At 33.5% G+C, this 20615-nt stretch overlaps 1 protein-coding gene across 1 annotated transcript in view; it reads right to left on the bottom strand.

The window, feature by feature from the left end:
* The window catches only part of LOC147071077 (uncharacterized), a 200171-nt gene that overhangs the window by 83891 nt on the left and 95665 nt on the right, over positions 1-20615 (bottom strand). The window contains exons 4-6 of the mRNA XM_085948525.1: positions 19231-19436; positions 13515-13542; positions 12850-12934 (exon numbers count right to left, since the gene is read on the bottom strand). Coding sequence (XP_085804651.1) covers positions 12850-12934; positions 13515-13542; positions 19231-19436 — 319 coding nt within the window. The remainder of the gene's footprint in view (positions 1-12849; positions 12935-13514; positions 13543-19230; positions 19437-20615) is intronic.

Below are 20615 nucleotides of genomic sequence, written 5' to 3'. Positions count from 1 at the left end.
TGCAATGCGTTAGCCCTTTTGACGAACAAGTTAAGTTGACGGTCAGTTCCTTTCCAGCAAATCAAAATATCATCTACGTATCTATGGTAATATAATATGTCAGCTACTGAGTCTATTTTAAGTGATTCCGATTCGAATTTGTCCATAAAAAGTTCTGCGAGCAAAGGACTTAAAGAATACCCCATAGGGACTCCGTCAAGTTGATTATAAAACTCTGAATTAAATGAGAAATAGTTATTTTCTACACATAATTTCATTAAAGAATAAATTTCTTCTAACTCGAATGGGTGTACTTTAGCTTTTTCTAGTTTTTCGTACACTATTTCTAAACATTCTTTAACTGGAATATTAGTAAATAAACTGGTTACATCTAATGATACCAGCTTACAGTTGCTAGGTAAATCTATGGTATTTATTTTATTAATTAAGTCAACTGAATTTTCTACGCTTCTTTTGGCTTTGAAATTTGTTAGATGTTTAAAAATTTTATTAATATAATATGCTAATTTGACTGTTGGCGTATTCGTATATGATACCACGGGCCTAATAGGAATATTAGTCTTATGTATCTTCGGTTGACCATATAGTAAGGGTGCCATAGGATTCATAAGAGTAACAATACGTTTGATAGCTTCGGTGGGGAAAGTGATAGTGCAATCATTTATTAATGTTTTAACTTTCTGTATTCTGTCTCTATCTATACACGTATAGTATTTATGCAAAGGCAAACGGCCTATCTGAATAGTCTTGATAATGGTGTTACAACCGAAATAGCTATCGACAAACCTTTTTAAAAAAACCTGTAGAATTTAATATTAATTATATTTTCATTTCTTGTAAAATGGAATTCTACCAAGTAAATGCTAACTCAATTAATTTTGATATTATTTTAAAAATATCAGTTGTCATATTGTGTTTAATAGTATTGAGGTCAAGTTGATATTGAGACGAAGATCAAGAGAAACAACGGGAAAAAATGATGTCCTCGTGTGAAGAAATGATTCACAGCTCTCCGATGAATATTGTAATGCTCAGGAGGGCATGGCACATACAATAGTACCTACAATAGCCTAAATTTGAACGAAACAAAGTAGGGATGGGACATGTAGATATTGTTGAAAACGTTGAAGAGATTAATTATTATTGCACCCTGGAACAAGGCTGATTTTAAGAGAGTTGTAAAGGACATACAAAACGGATCCTTACTCAAAGAAGTGGGTCGCAGTCGAAGCCTCGATAAATTTAAATACGTGACTGTCAACGGATCTGTGTGACCCAGTTCTCATACTATTTAATAATAATGCTGACTCGATGAGAAAGGAAACAATAAGTTGTTCATAACATTATATTATTATTTTGCATACAAAATTCACACAATCCAATTACTTCTTGTATGTAAGCACCTTTTCACCTCAGTAACATTATATTAAAATATTTTTCTCACCAAAAACCTGTGATACTGGTGCTTTTATTTTAACCGTGTTGGGTTAAATATAAAGGCTAGAATGATCTAACATATTTTCTCTTCGTAAGCTCACTCCACATTGAGAACTACTACTCTATTATTACCTCGTTATTATATTTTACTGTTGTATCACTGTATCACTGTACTTATGTCAAACTAGAAAATAAGCACACAATCTACACTACATCATCCTTAGACCTCAGACTTCACTCCTCCATCGCTCATTCATTTTCACATACATCCAAAAATATTTATTACTATTAAGCACTTAAGGCCATGCATTAGTTGAGGCACGGTCTAAAAAGATCGTTGCTAGGCGATGTGCGGATTGCGGGTCGCGGGTGCAAAAGACGCCTGTCAAACGAAATATTATTTCTCATATAAATCCAACATACGTCCATTTTATGTTCTGTTTATTATTCTATTAGTAACAATAATAATATATTCATTGACATGTTTTCTTTTTAAAGTAAATGGGTAACGTTTTTAGTCATCTTTACACGATTTTAGAATTAATTGGCCCGTCGCCATCACGCAGCAAAGTGACGTATGTCTGACTCGCCGTTCACTCAATGAATGCGAAGCGAGTACAAAATTTCGTCGCGCGTACAGTTGAAAATTATTTGGCGTTTCACTGATGCGTCACCTTAACAAAAGCTCAGAACAACGGTATACTGAGCTTCTAAAACAATTGTTTGCGACGGATATAGGATGTGCCTGACTATAGGAGTCATGACTTTATGTGGAATAAGGAGATAAGGGAGCGAAGCAAACAGCCTTTTATAATCTCTTAGAGTGTAGAGGCGACATTAAATATGGCTCGGCCACGTGCTGCGGCGCCTAAATAGAATTTTATCCTGGCTTGTCTGTTCTTCAAGCTAACTGGATTCCGGCATCCTGGAAGTCTGCTATAGTATCCACAGAGTGTATATTATGTTACGCTGAATGTGTGAAATTGCGTATTACATGAAATCGGCAAAATATTTGCCGAGTGCGTGAATTTGGCAGTAATTTTTCTGCCTAGTTCATGCATAGGGAAAATTAGATAGTGGCGCTCCGGTGGTGTTTTTTTGCAACTAAACCAAATGTGTCAAATGCTCATGCATCGGTTAAAATAGATGGTGGCATTCCGGTGGTGTTTTTTGCAACTAATCAAACTAACCAAATGTGTCAAATGTCATTGATTATATAAAAATATACCAATCAATAACTACAATGACATTCATATCCATTTACTATGCCCAAAAAAAATCTAGAACTATAATATGATAACGGAAGAATTTTATTAAAATGTATTTTCGCGATTTGATTCGTGCTTGGGTATCAGGCAATGGGCGATTGTATGATTTGATAGTTTGTTGACAGTTGTTAGCTAACGTCAAAATGGACATTCAGTTGAATTCCGAATTACAAAACCTTGCATAACCTAATAATAACAATATTATATTATGTCCAACTAATAAAAGCATCCGTATTAAATTTACTTTTTCTACTGTCATGTTGACAGTGTGAGAATTCAATACCCTGCTGAATTCACGCACTCGGCAGATAATTTGCCTATTTCATGAATAGAGCAACGGGCTTACATTTATCATGAATTAGGCAAAAATTTGCCGATGTCATGTAATACACAATTTCACACATTCGGTGTAACATATTACAGGATACTAGAATGACGTAAAAAGACTGGCAAACAACGATTCTTGCAGGAACATTGTGGTATCCTATCATTTATACAAATAATAATAAAATTATGTCAATTGCATTATTTTCACAATTCTTAAGTATGAATTAATCTTTCAGAAATTTCAGGGACATCCAGCGTATGTTTTATATAACTGGGTCAAAGTGAAAAGGTCAAAGTGATTTGAAATGTCAGAAATTAAATTTCACAATTAAAATAATTTAAATTTATTAATTAAAACATTAGTCACAAATACGATTCGTTTAAATATTTTCGCAAACTCTTCAGTGTATATATAACAGATATAAATTATACACAACGAGAATTTGAATTCAATCAAGTCAGTAAGTTTCCCATTTACTTTCGCGTTAACTCTGAAAGACCTTTTGTTTGGTGGGAAAACAGAAAAGTTAAGAGTTGGCCTCCACCAGAGCCTACTGCCTTTCTGCCGCAGCTCGCAAACTATTTCCCGTCCTATCGATTTTCCCGACTTTTCCAACCCTCCCCAAAAATATCTATCAAAACTATTTCCCAGCATCGAACCGACTACGCTCGAAGAATTCCTAATAGGTGTTTTTTTAAGAATGAATTGAGCGCTAGAGAAATTTATTCATATCGAAAAATAGGCCATTGATAAGAAGTTATTGATAATATTATTTCATTTATATTAAAATTATGGTGGTAAACAACTCAATTCGTGTCAGGATATTGATCGGCGATATTAAATATATTACAGAAATTACAAATTCTCTAATAATATCCATTTACTGGAGTGTCCAATTATTGTAAGCCCAGTAAATAGCTAACTGCAGATAATTTCTGCCATATCGATTTTTCCACATACTCAACTATATCCGATGACGCAAACTCAATTTCAAATATTATTTTCTAAATATTCTTCTCAAGATATTATTTTTTATTATGAGTAGGTACGTCAATAAATAGCGGATCATAATTCATTGGACATACAGTCGAATATAAGTTCCCGGTCTGTTAGAATCTCATCGCTCCGCACAACATCTCATCCTACCAAGATTCGGACCTCAGCACCATATCATAAGAATTGTAACATAACTACTGTAACATACTCTTGTACCGACTGTTTACGCTGCAAATAAAACTCGCTCCAACATCCATCGGAGCAACCACCATATCTCGACTTCTCATCTCTCTTTCTGATGACCTCTTCATCCAAAACACTCCCACAGTGATGACCCCCACAAATTTATGAAAACTAATACAAAATAGCCTTCAATTATTATTATACTCAGTTTTACTCGTCATATTTGTAAATTTCAGCCTTGGTCATAAATGTATCTGTTATGAAGAATATTTTATCACGATACGGAAATTCAATTTATTTCTAACATGAAAGAGAGGGTTGGTTATGCTACGATCCTCGCTTCTGGGTAACAAAAGAGTGTATACCCACCATGGCCCCCATATCCTGAAGCTGACCCCCAGGCCAGAAATTCCTCTCCCCCCTCTGCCTACAGCTAAGTTTAAAGGCAGTCTAACGCTCTACAGTGACGTTTTCGAAATCAAATAAAATACATTAGTGTATTTTTAGCGATTTTTAACAAATCGAATTATGGAGTTATCGAGTATCAACTCACAACTACCAAAAATAGCATTGCATAACTTACTGTATACTTTAAAATGGTAATGCCTCTGAAATAAAATAGCGCCGTTGGCGACTTTTTACTATTAGAGCAAATTTAAGATGTGTGTTTATCTCATTAATCTAGTCGACCCGCTACGCCGGGCCCTCCTTGAGCCTGGGCACCTAGACTAGAGCCCTGTCATGAGCCATGATACCCACTATGTTTAACTACGTAAACCTTGTTGGTTAAGCCAATTATTATCGTCGTCCTCATCCCAATATTTCCCTCTATCTTTAATCCAAATTATTGTTCTCATCCAGGCGCTTAACTATATAACGAGTCATCAGTCGCTCGTGATGGATACAATGTTAGTCATTCGTATATCGCGATCGTGTCAACTTGCTACCGTGTGACCGTTGTCCAAGAAATAATTCAATTAGAGTCTTATTTAGAACTCAGTCAATTAGATATCCTATCAAGCCGTGTTACTGGCACAGGGTGTCTAATATACAAGACATCTGTGCGACCTTCATCATTGATACAAACTTGTAATCATCACTGTATTTTCAAAGTGAACTTATTACACTACTTGACGAAAATGAGTTATGAATGCCAGAATTTAAAGGATAAAATTTTAAACAAATATTTTTTGTATAAAAGAACCTAATAGCATCCAATCCAGTAGAAAAATCTCTTCAAAATCGGTGTTAGTAACAAAAGTAACTTTTTTCAATACAAAAAGCATGTGTAACATCAACACTGTAAACAGTTATTTGGCTTTTGCCAAAAAATGGTTGAAGTGGAATAAGTTTACTTTGAAAATACACGCCTCAATTTCATAAGTGTAACCATGATGCTGGTTCTTGAGATTTAACAACCGTAAACGCATACAGGGTGACTCATCAAACGAGTATCTGTTTGAGTGTCATCAAACCCCAACACCCCAGTGTACCGTGCGAGTAATAAAGAGAACCTACTAGAGATCATCATCATCAGGGGCGCGACAACCCGGTGTGGGTCTTGGCCTATTCCAACAGCTCCCTCCACCTGTCCCTATCCAGTGTGGCCGTTTTTCAATTTGGTACCTACTAGAGATACTCTATTATATATATATCGCTCTACCCATACAGCCGAACAAAATCAAGGTTAGTGGTTGGATTTACCCCCGTTTAATCCGCCCTCCCCCATCATCCACATCCACAATCATCGTCAGACTATTTTTTAATAGTATTTTTTCAAATATTTTTTTCTAGTAGGTATGTTTCTGAGGTATTTTCAAATGTATTAGGATTTAAAATCATGTGGCCTAGTCGTGTACAGTAGTAATGCATCGGTGCATTAGACATTAATACGGGAATGGGACAACTGGACGCCAGGACAATTGGACGCCGCACTGTCGTAGACACGTAAACAGAACGTAGATGAGGAATTTTTATCAGTTTCTATCTACTAATTAGTAGTTTTAATTCATTTTACTCTTAACATAATGTTTTTTTATTGGGCATTGAGAATTACCATGCCTTAGGCTTTATATAAAAATTCTTTTTTGTTGTAACTTAAACATATGCTCGATTAAATCATTATTTACGTGTGCATATTTTAATTCTCACCAACTATTAAGTCATAATATAATAATTTTAATATAAATAATAATATTAAATATTTTTTTTAAAGTACCTATAAGTACCTAACGTCTATTTATTTTCAAATTGCGTGGCGTCCAGTTGTCCCGGCGGAAAATCGTCCTAGACCCTTAATAATGGTGACCCGTGGAGTAGGAATTTTTTTTATATACTTAATACAATTTTATAATATCATATTATTAAAGTTTAATTACACATTAGTAGGGCGTCACCAATGTCTTTAGACAATACGAGAAAGCTAGACAATTTTGAAAATCTTTTAAAAAGTTCTGCGAGAAAGCTTTTGTCCGAAAATAATATATTTTAATTTGGTATGATATTGACAAAACTTTTTTAGGTCCTGCTTCAATTCGTGGACAAAAAAAAGGCTAGACTAGTCTTTTATTATTGGAGAAGAATAGGCTAGCAGAAACCATATTTTAATATTATAAAATATAGTATAAAAAGAATTTGGGCTATACAACAATATTATCATTTATTAATTTTCTAGATAATAAAATCAATTATGTACCTACACAATATGTTAGATATACAACAATGGAAAGCTGTATTGTAGTGGCTGGTTATAATCACATATATTGTTGTCACTATTACGCAGTGATGTCCCGTTGGGGTAGGCAGGTTGAGCATCGCTTGGGGGCGGCAGTTACCCAAAGGGCGGCAAATCGAGGAGAATCATTAGGTGTATATATAAATAGCTACCTACCTAATCTTAGTAATAACGGAAATATCTTTCCATTAAAAAAATTAGCTCACTGGGGAAACAAAATGTATTTATCAGTTAGGTAGTATAAAAGTTTTAACAGGACCTTTTTTGTCGGGTTCACGATATCTAGTTTACTTCCGTTGTCCTCACATCATGGACATCATGTTCTTGGTCATTTTTAATTATTCCTAATTTAAAATTTATCCAAATATGTTTGCCAGTCACTCGCGAGTTTTGGAAGTTGTCAGGCGTATTTTTAACTGTACCTATCTGAAACCATATACTCGCAATATTGTCTATTGAAGCACAGATGGCATTTAAATTAGATTTAGTGGTATACATATTTTTAGTAATGTATCCATACAACACATTTCTTAGATATTGGAGTCACGAAATGATAAAAAGTACTGTATAAAAAAATTTGGCGGCATTTTGACACTGCTCAGGGGCGGCATTTTGTCTAGGGACGTCACTGCTATTACGACTAAAATCTAAATTCATTGTCTTGTAAATTCGAACCATCGTAAAGAGGACGTACACTCTTATATTCTCTACTCTGTAAAACCTATTTCACATTTTTCATAAAAAACAACGTCGTGTAGTTTTTACGTGTATTATCTCCAAATTAAATATACAAACTTGGTTAGGCCAATTATGGTCGCCCTCGTTTATATATTTCCGTCCTACCTCAAATCTTCATTATTGTCGCAAGACCGATCGGAACTCAGTTACGAGTCAGTAGTCAACCGTCATTAATATATAAACTTGAGTAATACAGCGAACGCTTACAAACACCGTGACACAACAAGTAGTACCGCGCGAGAGTGATAGTGCAACCAGACCACGGAGCCAGCTGCAACAGCTTAAAAGGTCAGTGCCTGGCATCCTAACATAACTCCCCCACTCCAGCATCCATATCCACCATCACAATCATTCCGTAAAAATGAATTACATTCCACTATAAAAAGCGCTACAAAAACTTTTCTGCAAAATAATGTAAACTTTCCATATTTTAGTAAATAGTGAAAAAAAAGCTATTTTTAATAAAACTACATTTATCTTTCTTCAACCGTAATGAAATAAATAAAATTATCGAATCATTCTGTAAATACGTATAGTTTTGAATAGGTACATAAACAAACCAATATACCTACTTCTAATGATTTTACACGCTATAGTACAATGCATCAATAATTATCTCCAAATAATATATTAAATTAGCTACCTACTCGTATTATGATTTATGTGAGTACTATACACCAGTAGCGAAGGGTGGAGGTAGGCTGTTAAGATTCAACATACATAATAGTACACACTACACTTTGACAGTCAAACGTATTTGTTTTCATTGAACTACATTGTGGAGATAGTGTTTGTTAGTTTTTTTTTAATTCATTGAGCCCTGTTTATAGTACAAACAATAATCGTTTATCTATAAAATATATAAAAATATGCCATTATACCATACATAATTTTGGTCAGGTGTCGGTTAGTAATTAAGGTTTTTACCTAATATTCTTGATTTAGTACACAAAAACCGATAGTCAATAATAAAGCAAGTTGATAAGCATTTCATGTATGACCTACTAATTGTCGTAATTAGATAGTAGGCTCGTAGCATAATTGGTTAGTGCACAGTTGGCACGATACCAGTGATTATACGAGTCCAAATCCCGTCAAGAATCGTATTTTTTTCAAATATGATTTTTTTCTAGTCGGTATATATCTGAGGTGTTATGTATGTTCAATATATGGAATGTTACATTTTCAAAATTATTCGTTACATAAAATAAATGGTTTATTAATATGGTTTGGTTAAGGCAGGGCTTAATTGAATTTTAATAACTTACCAGCACTATCTGAAAATTTTATTCTTAGTACAGTGACACCAAATAAGTATAACTAACAGTCTAGTGTGCACTATTTATGTCGAATCTTAACAGCATGCCTCAACCCCTCGCCACTGCTGTTAATACACCGTATACACATGTTCTAAAAATAGTCCCCATCAAATATCCAGGTGAGAAGTGAAAGTCTAAACAATTGTGTTAAACTGGAGCTTTTAAGTGTGCAGGGTTTAAAATAGAGAAATCCCTAGCGCCATTGGAAGAAAACGTAAATATTTACTTACAACGAAGGAAAATTTCAAAAGCTCACTGGTTCACGTAATAATTAAATAACACAAAATGAACGGTTTTGACATGTTAATAAAATATTTATCTCGAAAGCTTTTTGAACAATAGATGAGTACCTATTCTAAACCAAAACTCTGGAGACCAATTTACTAATTAATTACTACATCTCTTTTGTAAACAAAGCTAAGTATTGTTTATCCTTTTATCTTAAAGTGGATCACGGGTGATATAAAACTTTTAATGTCGAAAGGTTGTTTTAAAATAAAGCCTTGAGTTTCACAAAATTAGTCCGTTTATAAATAATTCGCCCATTCTACTCTTTCATCGTTTTGGTCTATAGTAGGGATTCCAATCCCGGGATCCCGACCTATTTTTGATACCTATGAATCCCGGGATTGATAAACATAATTCCGAAACTTTCGGGGTTGAGTTTTTTATCAATTTTTATGGAAAATAAAATAAAAACGAAAATATAACAGAAAAAATACTTTTAATAACAAATAACTACATTAGAAATACACTGAGTGTGAATAAAGTTTGATTTATACCCATGTGTAAGTTGCCGATTCATTTTATTTTTTCACATAAATTATAAAATTAAGAAAGATTTTGTATATTGATTTCGTATTGTTAGAAAAATTAAAAACACTACGTATTGTATAATTAACTATTTCTTTTATTCAACGAATAATTCACAAGATTTTAAGAATGTATCATTCTAATTATTGATATTGGTATTGCATATTGGTAAATGCGACGGATGGGGCGTAAACCCGGGAGATACAGGGTTCGATTCCCCGTCGGGGTGGCTTACTTTTTTCAAAAAAGATTTTTTCTATTGGTTATAATATACTCTCTCAGAAAGTGTTTTTCAAAATTATGTATTTTACTACGTATTGTATTGCACTGGCCTTGAACGCGGTAGATTTTCCACTTTGTACAAATATGTTTATTTTTTTAGTATGTATCTTGCTGACGATCAAGCTGTATTTCTAAATAAAAATCTGAACCTATTGCAAAATATTATAGTTTCAGTGTCACTTAATAAATAAACATATTTAGTTGTTAAATACATCATTGTATATTATAAAATGCAGAAATATAAATAATTTTAAACCAAATAATATGAAAAATAAAACCTCTACTCTGTGGAGGCCCATATGATCATATTAGAATCGGACATGGTAGAAAGAAGAATATGAAAAATATATACCTAACACTAATAAAAAGTTTTATTGAAAAAAAATACGACACCCAGTGGGATTGGAACCCGCGCTCCCTGGGTTTCGCACCCATGTATCCTGAACGCTAAGCTATGTGTGGGTACAATCATTCATCTGCACGTCCGGCCGAAATAAAATAAAAAAGCAAATTTCGCAATTTCTTTTATTTATGCACAAGATTCCGCTCCGCCGGGTGAAGCGGACAATTAAACTATATCTTTTCCTGGCGACGCAACGGATCCTCGTAGATAGTTCAGAATTGCCACCCTAAAGACATAACCGAAGACGAAGCGCCATTTTACGACCCCGGACCCGCCGTGAGAAGCGTCAAAAATAATAAAATTATTGACAGAAGAAAAAAAAACAATACGCATAAACCCACAGGCAAAAGTTTTAATACGTCTTGTTTTATTTAATCCAAAAGAATTCAGCGGAAAGTTTACCGATTAAAGAATCGATTTGTTTTATTAGAAACATTACAAAAAGTCAAATTGAGCTATTAATATCCAAGATTATAGTGTTGTAAACATTTTTAGTGATTATAGTCAGTTGGAGACAAAACAATGATAATAATGAAGATCTCCACATAGTTTCCTTCACTCTTATTGGTCCAAATTAAATGCTACCATAAACAATCGATTTATTTTACATTCATTACAGCTCATAATTAATAAAGTATGCGAATAATGTCCGAGAGACAAGGCGGATCTCGTGGTGAAGTGCGTAAGGCGCTGGCTTTCCAACCGGGAGCTCTGAGTTCGATCCAGTGAGAACACAATATAATATTCATGTATTTTTTTCAAACCCTGGGTCAAAAAATTACTAGCAACCACCTTGTGCGAAAAAGCAAAGATATGGTAATTAATAATTAAAATAATAAATAAATAATATCCAACGGTGATGTCTACGGATGCCAAAACAATCGGGAGGGAGTATCAACACATTTCTCCCTGTCAAATTCGACCGGAAGTGATAATAGGTATAAGTATTATATTTTGTTAGTAGATACTTCTGTTTTTTTTTTCCATATATTTCACGACTACCGGTATTCAATAGGAAATACCAAAATACCGGTATTTGTATTTCCATTCGGGAATTGTAATCCCTACCTACATTAGTTATGATTATTAGTTTTGAAATCACCATTATAAAAATTAGAATAATTAATAAACAAAAAAGTATATATTATTACATACAGTAGAACTTGGTTATTACGAGGAAGATGGGACCAACTGAATTTGCTCATTATAAGCATTACTTGTTATATCGTTATATAACATTTTTCGCTCCACGTTCTATATATAAAACATCTGAATACCACCGTAAAACTACCCGAAACAAGCATGACATTCATAAACTACAAAATAAGTTGTTTATAGTAATGAAGTGCTGAGCCGCCGGCGCTGGTGGGTACCTACTGACTTAAAGCTTGTATTTTTACATGCAATTTCAACCATATGCGTGGGTAACACAGAACCGGTAGAATACCGATAGGCTGTATTCAATACGCCGCATGTTGATGCAGTGTTTTGAATGTGTGAGTGTCCTACGAAAAATGAAGTACGCATTATGCACGTGTAATAGTGTGTGTAATACACCAACATCAAATAAGCGTAAATACATAAACCGAGAGAAGTTTTCAGTATTCGACGTATAACGTATTCTTGACACGTGTGTAAGTTTACCCCGGATTCTTCCTTACTCAAGCCGGTTACCTGCTATCGTTTTACCCGTTATGTATTTCAGTTCCCATTATTTATGAGTTCCCTGTTGCTAGCATTAATTTGCCAATATTAATAAAGCCTGAAGATACTTTATATTTCGACTATTTATTTAAATTGATCCATGTACTATCAAAATATGGTAAGTGTAATATACAGTAAAAAAAATCCTGAATTTTACAAAAGGGGTTGTAACTTTAGGTCCAAATATCTCAGGATCCATTTTGATGGACTTGACCCATAATTATCTTAAACCACCCATTTATAGGGTAACATTATTTATAGCTTAAGAACGCGTCGATTTGAATACCAATATGGCTTAGATTATAGAAAAATCAATATGGATTGGTTTGTACCTATTATATAATATATTATATTTCAGTAAAGCCGGTAAATATATTTTTATTATTTAGAGTTTCATTGGTATTGTCGAAAAAAAATGAATGGAAGCGCATGAGCCCATTATTTCTGAGTTCCCTGGTGGGTAATTTTTCAATGTTGTCGGCGAAAATACCAATTAGGTTCTTAGAGACTTAACTAGTGTCATAATAGAACATCATCAACTAAATGTCAATGAATGTTTCCTCATTAGATCCGAGATCTTGCTATGTCCGAGATCGTAATAACCGAGTTTGATGTATTATTAAATATTTTATATTTTCACTTACGTCTTACTCTAACCATTGGTCTTTTGAAGGCAGTTCTTAGGTGAGGTAGAGTCATCACCAGTTCTATGTGTGGAGGTGGAGGTAACTAGAAAAAAATACAATGTTAATTAATTTTATGATATTGTATATTTCACAACGCCAGCTCTACACCTAACAGGGTCCAAAAATCCTAATGCAATAATAATTGTATTTTTAAAATGACTACGACTCGCTGTAATAGCGCTTCTTCCCTTCTAGAAGGGGATCCGCCGATCAGGTCATCACTCCAATCCTGTTAAAGAACTTTATAATTTTGCCAAACTCTTCCGTCTTACCCACCGCCAGGGCACCTTTCAATTCGTCTATATTCTCTAAGATATCCGCAATTCGCAGCTGTACTCTGTGTCGTTCATAATTAGGGCATTGTACTGCTATATGTGCAATGTCCTCCAAAACATCACATTCATCGCAGAGCTGCAAATCGCTTCTTCCCATGAGGACATCAAATCATTGTGACCTGTTCTTAGCCTCAGTATCAGCTTAAGCTCATTTTATCTTTAAAGGAGACTACAAACCAGGGCACCAACCGTGGGGATGGTAGAACGGATCTACATAGAATCTATCCACGAGCTTTGGCACATTTTCTTTAAATGCAATAATATTATCTAAGATATCAATACACTTACTGTTTTTGATATTGCTGACATCCAGTCTCTGTGAAAGCATGAAAAGAACAAGCCATAGTTAGTAACTTAATAATATTACTATAAAGAAGTAAACAATGTATTAATTGTGGTAATTTACGTATTTATGTTTCAAGCTTAAGTGCTCATATGCTGTTTAAAGGTCATTATCATTCCTTGTTTTTTTTATCAGATGACATTTTCATCAGTTAACCCCTCGAATTATTTAATTCTGATTAATTAGTAATTAATACCACATCGCAATTCATAGTAATTCTATAAAAAAGATTTGTTGTAAACGTCTTTGTATTAAAATTTAAAATACAGCCATATTTAATACATAAGGTATCCGTATTGTGTATTTTCAGTGCATTATTGCTTTAATTTTAATATTATTTAATAATTTATAGTCAAATATATTTCGTAAACTTTTAATTGCCATTTGTAATTGATTCGTAATTTCTGAAAAATTGTAACATTCTGTATTCTATATTTGCCATGATATATATATTTTATGATTAATATATTATTATAATAAGTACTTTATTCAACGAATAATTCAGAATATTTGATAAAAAAACTTTCTTATTTTGAACTTTTTATATACAACGTTTTTAAATTCTGTTGAACCATATAAACTTGACTTGACTAGCTTAAACGATCAAAAAAAAATGTACTTGATATGTCATATTGATTTCCATAGTAACGCACGTATATATTAATAATTTAGTTGCTAAGACCCCAGACCTAACAACCAATAATGGTGTCGAAATAACTTTTCATACAAATCAGAATTAACTGAAAATGAATTCAATTCTACTTAGAGATGGCTAAAAGTATAAAAAAAATGCATTGGCATCGTGTTATGATATATTCTAAGAGATTCAAATGTCTAGCTAGTCGGGAAGTTAGTTAAAAATCGATTGCAAGATTTGTACGGGACAAAGAATCACCGGACAAATAAGAATACGAGCTACGAAAAACGTTGTAAAATACGACTTATCCGACGTATAACTACAATTTCTTTCAATGGCACTTAATTAATAACTTCATTTAAAACACAAAAGATAATAACGAAAATTAACACAATTTGATAAGCATTTAAATATGTAAAAACTTTAATTTCTTCGTAATTTATTAATTGGAGGCCTTTAGCTTAATATTTCGTAAAGCACACTGGCGTGGATCCAGTGGATACTGGTGTATGTCCCGTCGGGCATCTTATTTAAAAAAAGCTTTTTTCTAATATCCGACCATGTCCGATCCTAATAGGATCATATGGGCCTCCACATAGTAGAGGTTTGTATTAACAGATTTTGTTTTTTACGAGAAATGGATGTCAGCCACTTGTTCAACCCATTAGGTCCATGCCCTGACTCACACAGAAATTGAAAAACAATATGTGTACTTGCCAGACTCAGGATTCGAACCTGGGACCCACGGCGTGATAGTCCAACGCTTAAGCCGCACGGTTCACTAATAGGTGTATAATATATTTCAGGTGATGTCAAATTATCTTCTGAAGTTTCTCATTCCATAAATGCTAGAGACCAAACGACCTTCTCGCCACTAATGCTATTGATGACGACAATGATATCAATGTCGATTAAATATATAGCAGACTAAATATGCACAAAGTAAAGGGTCATTAGAATAAAATAGTAAAATATTACATTTCAAATAATAATAAAATAGGGTAATTTTGAGAGTTTCTAAGAAGTAAAGGATTCTGGGTCTTAATTGAGTTTGTACGAACATCTCTTAACTGACAGCAGTAAATATTTGACTCGAATTACGGGGACCCCCCTTGATTAATTGGCAGCCAATTAAATCTCTGCAAACAAATGACGTCTACGTTTTTCGTACAGTGGCGTCAAGCTGGGTGGGGTATGCGAGTGTCATTAAATTCGCGACGAGGTACTTGCTTTAATAGGTACATTAAATATTGCTACGGCGGAGATATAGTGGTTAGAAATTTTAACTCCTGTAAGGGATGTCGTAAATTGAATTTTTAACTAATTGAAATTGTGTAGTAAGTATTTTATGTTTAATGAGATTTCACGCAAAATACGGCAACTTTAAAATTAGGTAGGGAAGTTAAAGACATATTATGCTGTCTTGCCAAATACAGAATCATCAAAATTAAAAAAGTAGATTTTAACGTATGGAAAATGGGATTTGGAGGTATTACAAGTTCCCACGATCCTGTCCCCGCGTCTCATGCTCTGCCGCCTTCCTTACTATCCCTATCCATCCATTATCTACATGTCCCTATACCCAGGCGCACCTACCTTCCTTCATAATTCCTACCAGTCATTATCCTAAATCCTACCTACCTCCAAATCCCATTTCCCATACGTGACATTGGCGCCCTACGTTGGGCGCCAATTGTAACGTATGGAAAATGGGATTTGGAGGTATTTCAAGTTCCCACGATCCTGTCCCCGCATCTCATGCTCTGCCGCCTTCCTTTCCATTTCCTTCATATCCATATCCATCCATTATCCACCTTCCTTCCTTCACAATTCCTAGTAGTCATAATCACAATCCTACTCACCTCCAATCCCATCATTTCTTTACGTTACAAAATCTACTTTTTAAATATAATGTGCCTACTAAGGTTTATATTATTTTGATTTTGAATATTTTATTTAATTATTTGAACTGCCCAAAACTGATAATATAAATAAGTTTGAGAAAGAAGTATTTAAAAGGTATTATCTGCAGTTTTGTGTACCTATAAATTATTATCTTATTTCATAGGGCTATTTTAATATATCATATCATATATCCCGATGATCGGCTGTGCTTCGATGAGCGCTGATGAGTTGGATAAAACGCAAAATCAATGTAAAACGAACTACATTTACCTTTGTATTATTATTTGTTTATTTATTTAGAAAAAAATGGCATTATAGCGATTGGCCAATGCGCCATAATACGCAATAAATACAAATTATAAAAATGACTTAATTACAAATAACGACCAATATAACAAGAAAGTATATGCTAATGTAGATATTAAAGTAAAATGATAAATACAATTATAAATTTAACCTATTTAACACGTCCACAAATATGATATAGTTAATAAAAAATAAATCAACTTTAATGGTGCTATCAAATAAGTTAATCACACGATACACAGACTCATGAAACATCACATCCGTCCTGCGACTAGGTATCATGAAGACCGTAGAGTTACGAGTGATTGGTGGGAACATGAAAATTAATATTTGCCAGTATAATATACGGATTGTAAATGAACTCACGAAGAAGTAAAAAGAAACGCTTTAAAAGAGCAATCACTCTTCGGGTGGACAAGGATTGCATTGATAGCATACCCAGCAGAAAACTAGTTGGAAAAATTCATTTTATTATCATTATTATCATAGTAGGTATGTCTAAAATTAATAACATCGTATACTCTAGTGTGTTGTTTCATTATATGTATTAATAACGGCTTATACATTCCACTGCGGGCCTCGGCACCGTCAACAATGCAGGACAACTTGAGTATATGTATGACTCGTAAGTGCTACAATGTCACATATAAATACTATAACAATACTACGATCGCCGTAAAAAATATTTCACTACGAGAGGGGTACTGTTTCGCTACCGGCTCAGGCAGTCAGCAGCAATTTTTTTATAAACATTTCAAAATATTGTATGTAACATTTTCCCCCACGGCAATACAATAACTGGAGTTTTAAATAGGTATTTAATTATTTGGAATACATATGTATTAAGAATAATATTTATTGTCAGTTATATAAGTCAAACAAAACGCTAGTAAACCTCGTACAGAAGAGAAGGATAGTGTCGAGTAGGATTTAAAGATTAAAATATATCAGGTAAGATAGACTTAAATAAAGGTGGAAGGTTTGTATTATCAAGAAGTATAACAATAAAGTACATAATATTGAAATTAAATTAGGTTTTTTGTACAATGCACAACATTTAAGAATATAACATTTTTATTGGACATACAAATAATTTGAAATAACTTGAAAAACACAAATAATAATAAAATACACCGCCCGGACTGTATTGGGTGTGGGTTCAAAACCTATTCAACATATATATAATATATATTTCTACTTTTTTCTACTTGGTATATTTTTGAAGTTGCTCTAAATTATGTATGTTACTTGATACAAATGAAACATTCTTAAAAACCTTTAATTAACTTTATTGAATATAAGTATCGTAGTCTTCGCATCCGAGGGCTCTGGGTTCGATTCCATGTAAGGTAAATTATGTGATTTTACAAAAAACCTTGTGTTTGTGATTGTGTCACTTTTATTACTACGCTACTGACATCAGTCTAATAGCATGTTGTAGTGTTCAAAAAAAAATATATATTTAATATTATATAAGTAACAATGTTGTACGCCAATGGTTCAAAATAAACGTTGACATAGGGCGAGAGGGGTTAAATATACTTACTCTAATGAATGACGTCATTACTTTATGATTGAAGTTGCAACACCTTCTATCTCAAAGAAGCTCAATAAAAATAACAATCAGTATTTATTCAAAAGACGTTCCAAGACGACGGAACTTTGTATTCGAAGATGAAATTTTAAGGCTCTAAAAACTAGAATTTCTAATTAATTAAAACTTTGTTTTAGCGAGTAGTTCAAATAAATTATTGTAATAACTTTTAGTGAATACTGTGGTTAGTTTGATTGTATTGAAGTAAGTCCAAGAATGTATGGCATTTTTTTTTAAATTTATTTAATTTGAAACATGCCGTTGCTTTTGCATTTTATAACTTTGCACTTTTTGCACTTTTAACTACACTGATACGCCTCTTTGCCTGATTACCTCGCATAAAATTAGATCAAACGATATTAACTTGTATTAATATATGTAGTAATAAATTAAAAAAAAATACATAATATTGTAAAAAATATTATTTTTTAATATATTCAAAATTTTCATTCTAGAGCCGAAGTGCAAAGTTATGGGTCAAAGAGATAATAATTAATATAGATTTTTTTAAATACTGCATTAATTGTGGTTACTATATAAAGAATTTTCTCGACTACAATAATTTTATTTCGGGTGAATTCTGTGGTAAGTCATGTGGGCAGAATTAAATATTATTTTGTGTAGTGTTCATATTATGATACTTTGTTGTTTAGTGTTTTGAGATCAATTTCGTAATTTTATTATCTACACAGAGTTCCGAGAACCCATTGCTCCTTTTATAATATTGGGCAGTCGTTGATGACATATCACACTGTTTGAGACGTGCAGCCATCAGATCGTAGACAGCATTCATCTTTCCTTAATTTAAATCTGTTTTGATATGCTCTCAGTCCTCCGTGATCTGTTCGTATCTGTGTGATGTTTTTATGTTTCTAGCAAGAGTGGTGGCAGAGATTATGTTTGGGCTACGGTACAGGTATAAGCTAAATTATTTTAAGCTGGGTATCATTATGAAGTCAAAAATTAATCTTTAATGTGCGATAAATTCAAAAATGTAGAGTAGGTAAACGTGGTATGGAAATGTGCATGTCGAACATATCGTGGAAAGATCACAAAAGAAAAAATGGATAAGAAGGCAGACACAAGTTAAGTACTCGATGTGGTAAACGTGACAAAATTGGAAAGTGGTTATCATCGGTATCCAAGTGACGCAAATCTACCACAGGTGAAGAGTAAGAAGGGTAGTGTAATTTAGTATATAATACAAAAAAACACTCACTTCATCTCAAGTTCATTTTTCGCTAGCATCCATACGACAGTCTGTGTGTCCCTCCGCGATCCCACGGCAATCAGCTGTGCCAGGGTAGTTCCCGCGGGAAGGGGCGGTCTTTTCGGTACCTGGCCTGTCCATGTTGCTATCGCCAGCATCTCGGGTGACTCTTTTACCAAGTGCTTTTGGGAGGCTAGTCGTTTTCCTGAAGAGTCCTGCAAAAGAGATGGACAAAAATGATAACGTATTAATCTCTACATCAGTGAATGCCGTGAACGGTCACAAGATATTTCTCCATAATCCGCTAAATTTCCGTTAAAGTAGACATATATCGCAAATAAACGAAAAAATGAAAATATCATCAATGAAACTAGATTTCGTGGCCCCGAGATTTTTTTTTCGTCTGCAGCGCTGACGGAATATGTTAGATTTAAGCCGGCTCTCACATCTAAACTTTCCATGTCTGCAAAGTGTCGAATATGTCTATGTGACGTCATCGTTGTTCACAAAACACACGTTGCCAAATGGAACTCCGCAGATTGGCCAAATGCGACTACTTAGTTTGATAAAAGCATCTACTGCTACTATCAACAAATCGCATGCTTTTCAGGCTGGGAGTCGAAGACGCCAGAACACATACGAATACCAACGTATTGGTCATTCCTATACCGGCTCGGCGATCGCCGCATCCAAATATCTATACGTTTTGAGATGTTACAATATTATGCGACTATCGCTAGGTAGATGTACGCAGTCTTCATATGCAACACCGGATCGACGTTCCGAATTTACATTTTAAAAGGTTATATCCAATAGATATGTAGGTATCTAAAAACATTTACAAGAAATATATTTTTATTTTAAGTGGAAGATAAATTTACAATAATTACATTATAAAACACAAATTATTTTATGGTCATATTTATTATTAAAATTTAGTTCAAGTTTTCTCTAATGTACTGTTAATATTTTTGACTGATTCATATTTTTAATATTTTTATTGTATTTATTAAAAAAAAAAAAATTAATAAAATAAAAATGTGTGTAAATTTGGTTCTTGTCGATTTACGGGAAGCCAGCGGTAAACAATTTTGAAAATAGTCGATATACAAGGTTATTTTTAGATTAGGTTAGGTTTTCATTGAATTCATGAATTTGGCCAAAATCGGCTATGAAAATTAGCGCGGTTCCCGCCTGGCTTCCTGTAAATTGACTTGTACCGTAATTTTTTTTAATTATAAATTGTGTAGCTGATTCATATAGGTATTGAATATTAATGTGGGTATTAGAATATAAGATGACAAGTATTATATTGATACAAAAAATATCACTACCTAAAATATCATAAATAAATGTTCTTTGTTATCAGTTACAATTTACTAGACTGACGTTTG

The sequence above is a fragment of the Rhyacophila brunnea genome, unplaced genomic scaffold (assembly GCF_057557595.1).
Source record: "Rhyacophila brunnea isolate RB1 unplaced genomic scaffold, BYU_Rbru_1.0 scaffold_20, whole genome shotgun sequence".
Lineage (NCBI taxonomy): Eukaryota > Metazoa > Arthropoda > Insecta > Trichoptera > Rhyacophilidae > Rhyacophila > Rhyacophila brunnea.
This window is presented reverse-complemented; position numbering and strand designations above follow the sequence as displayed.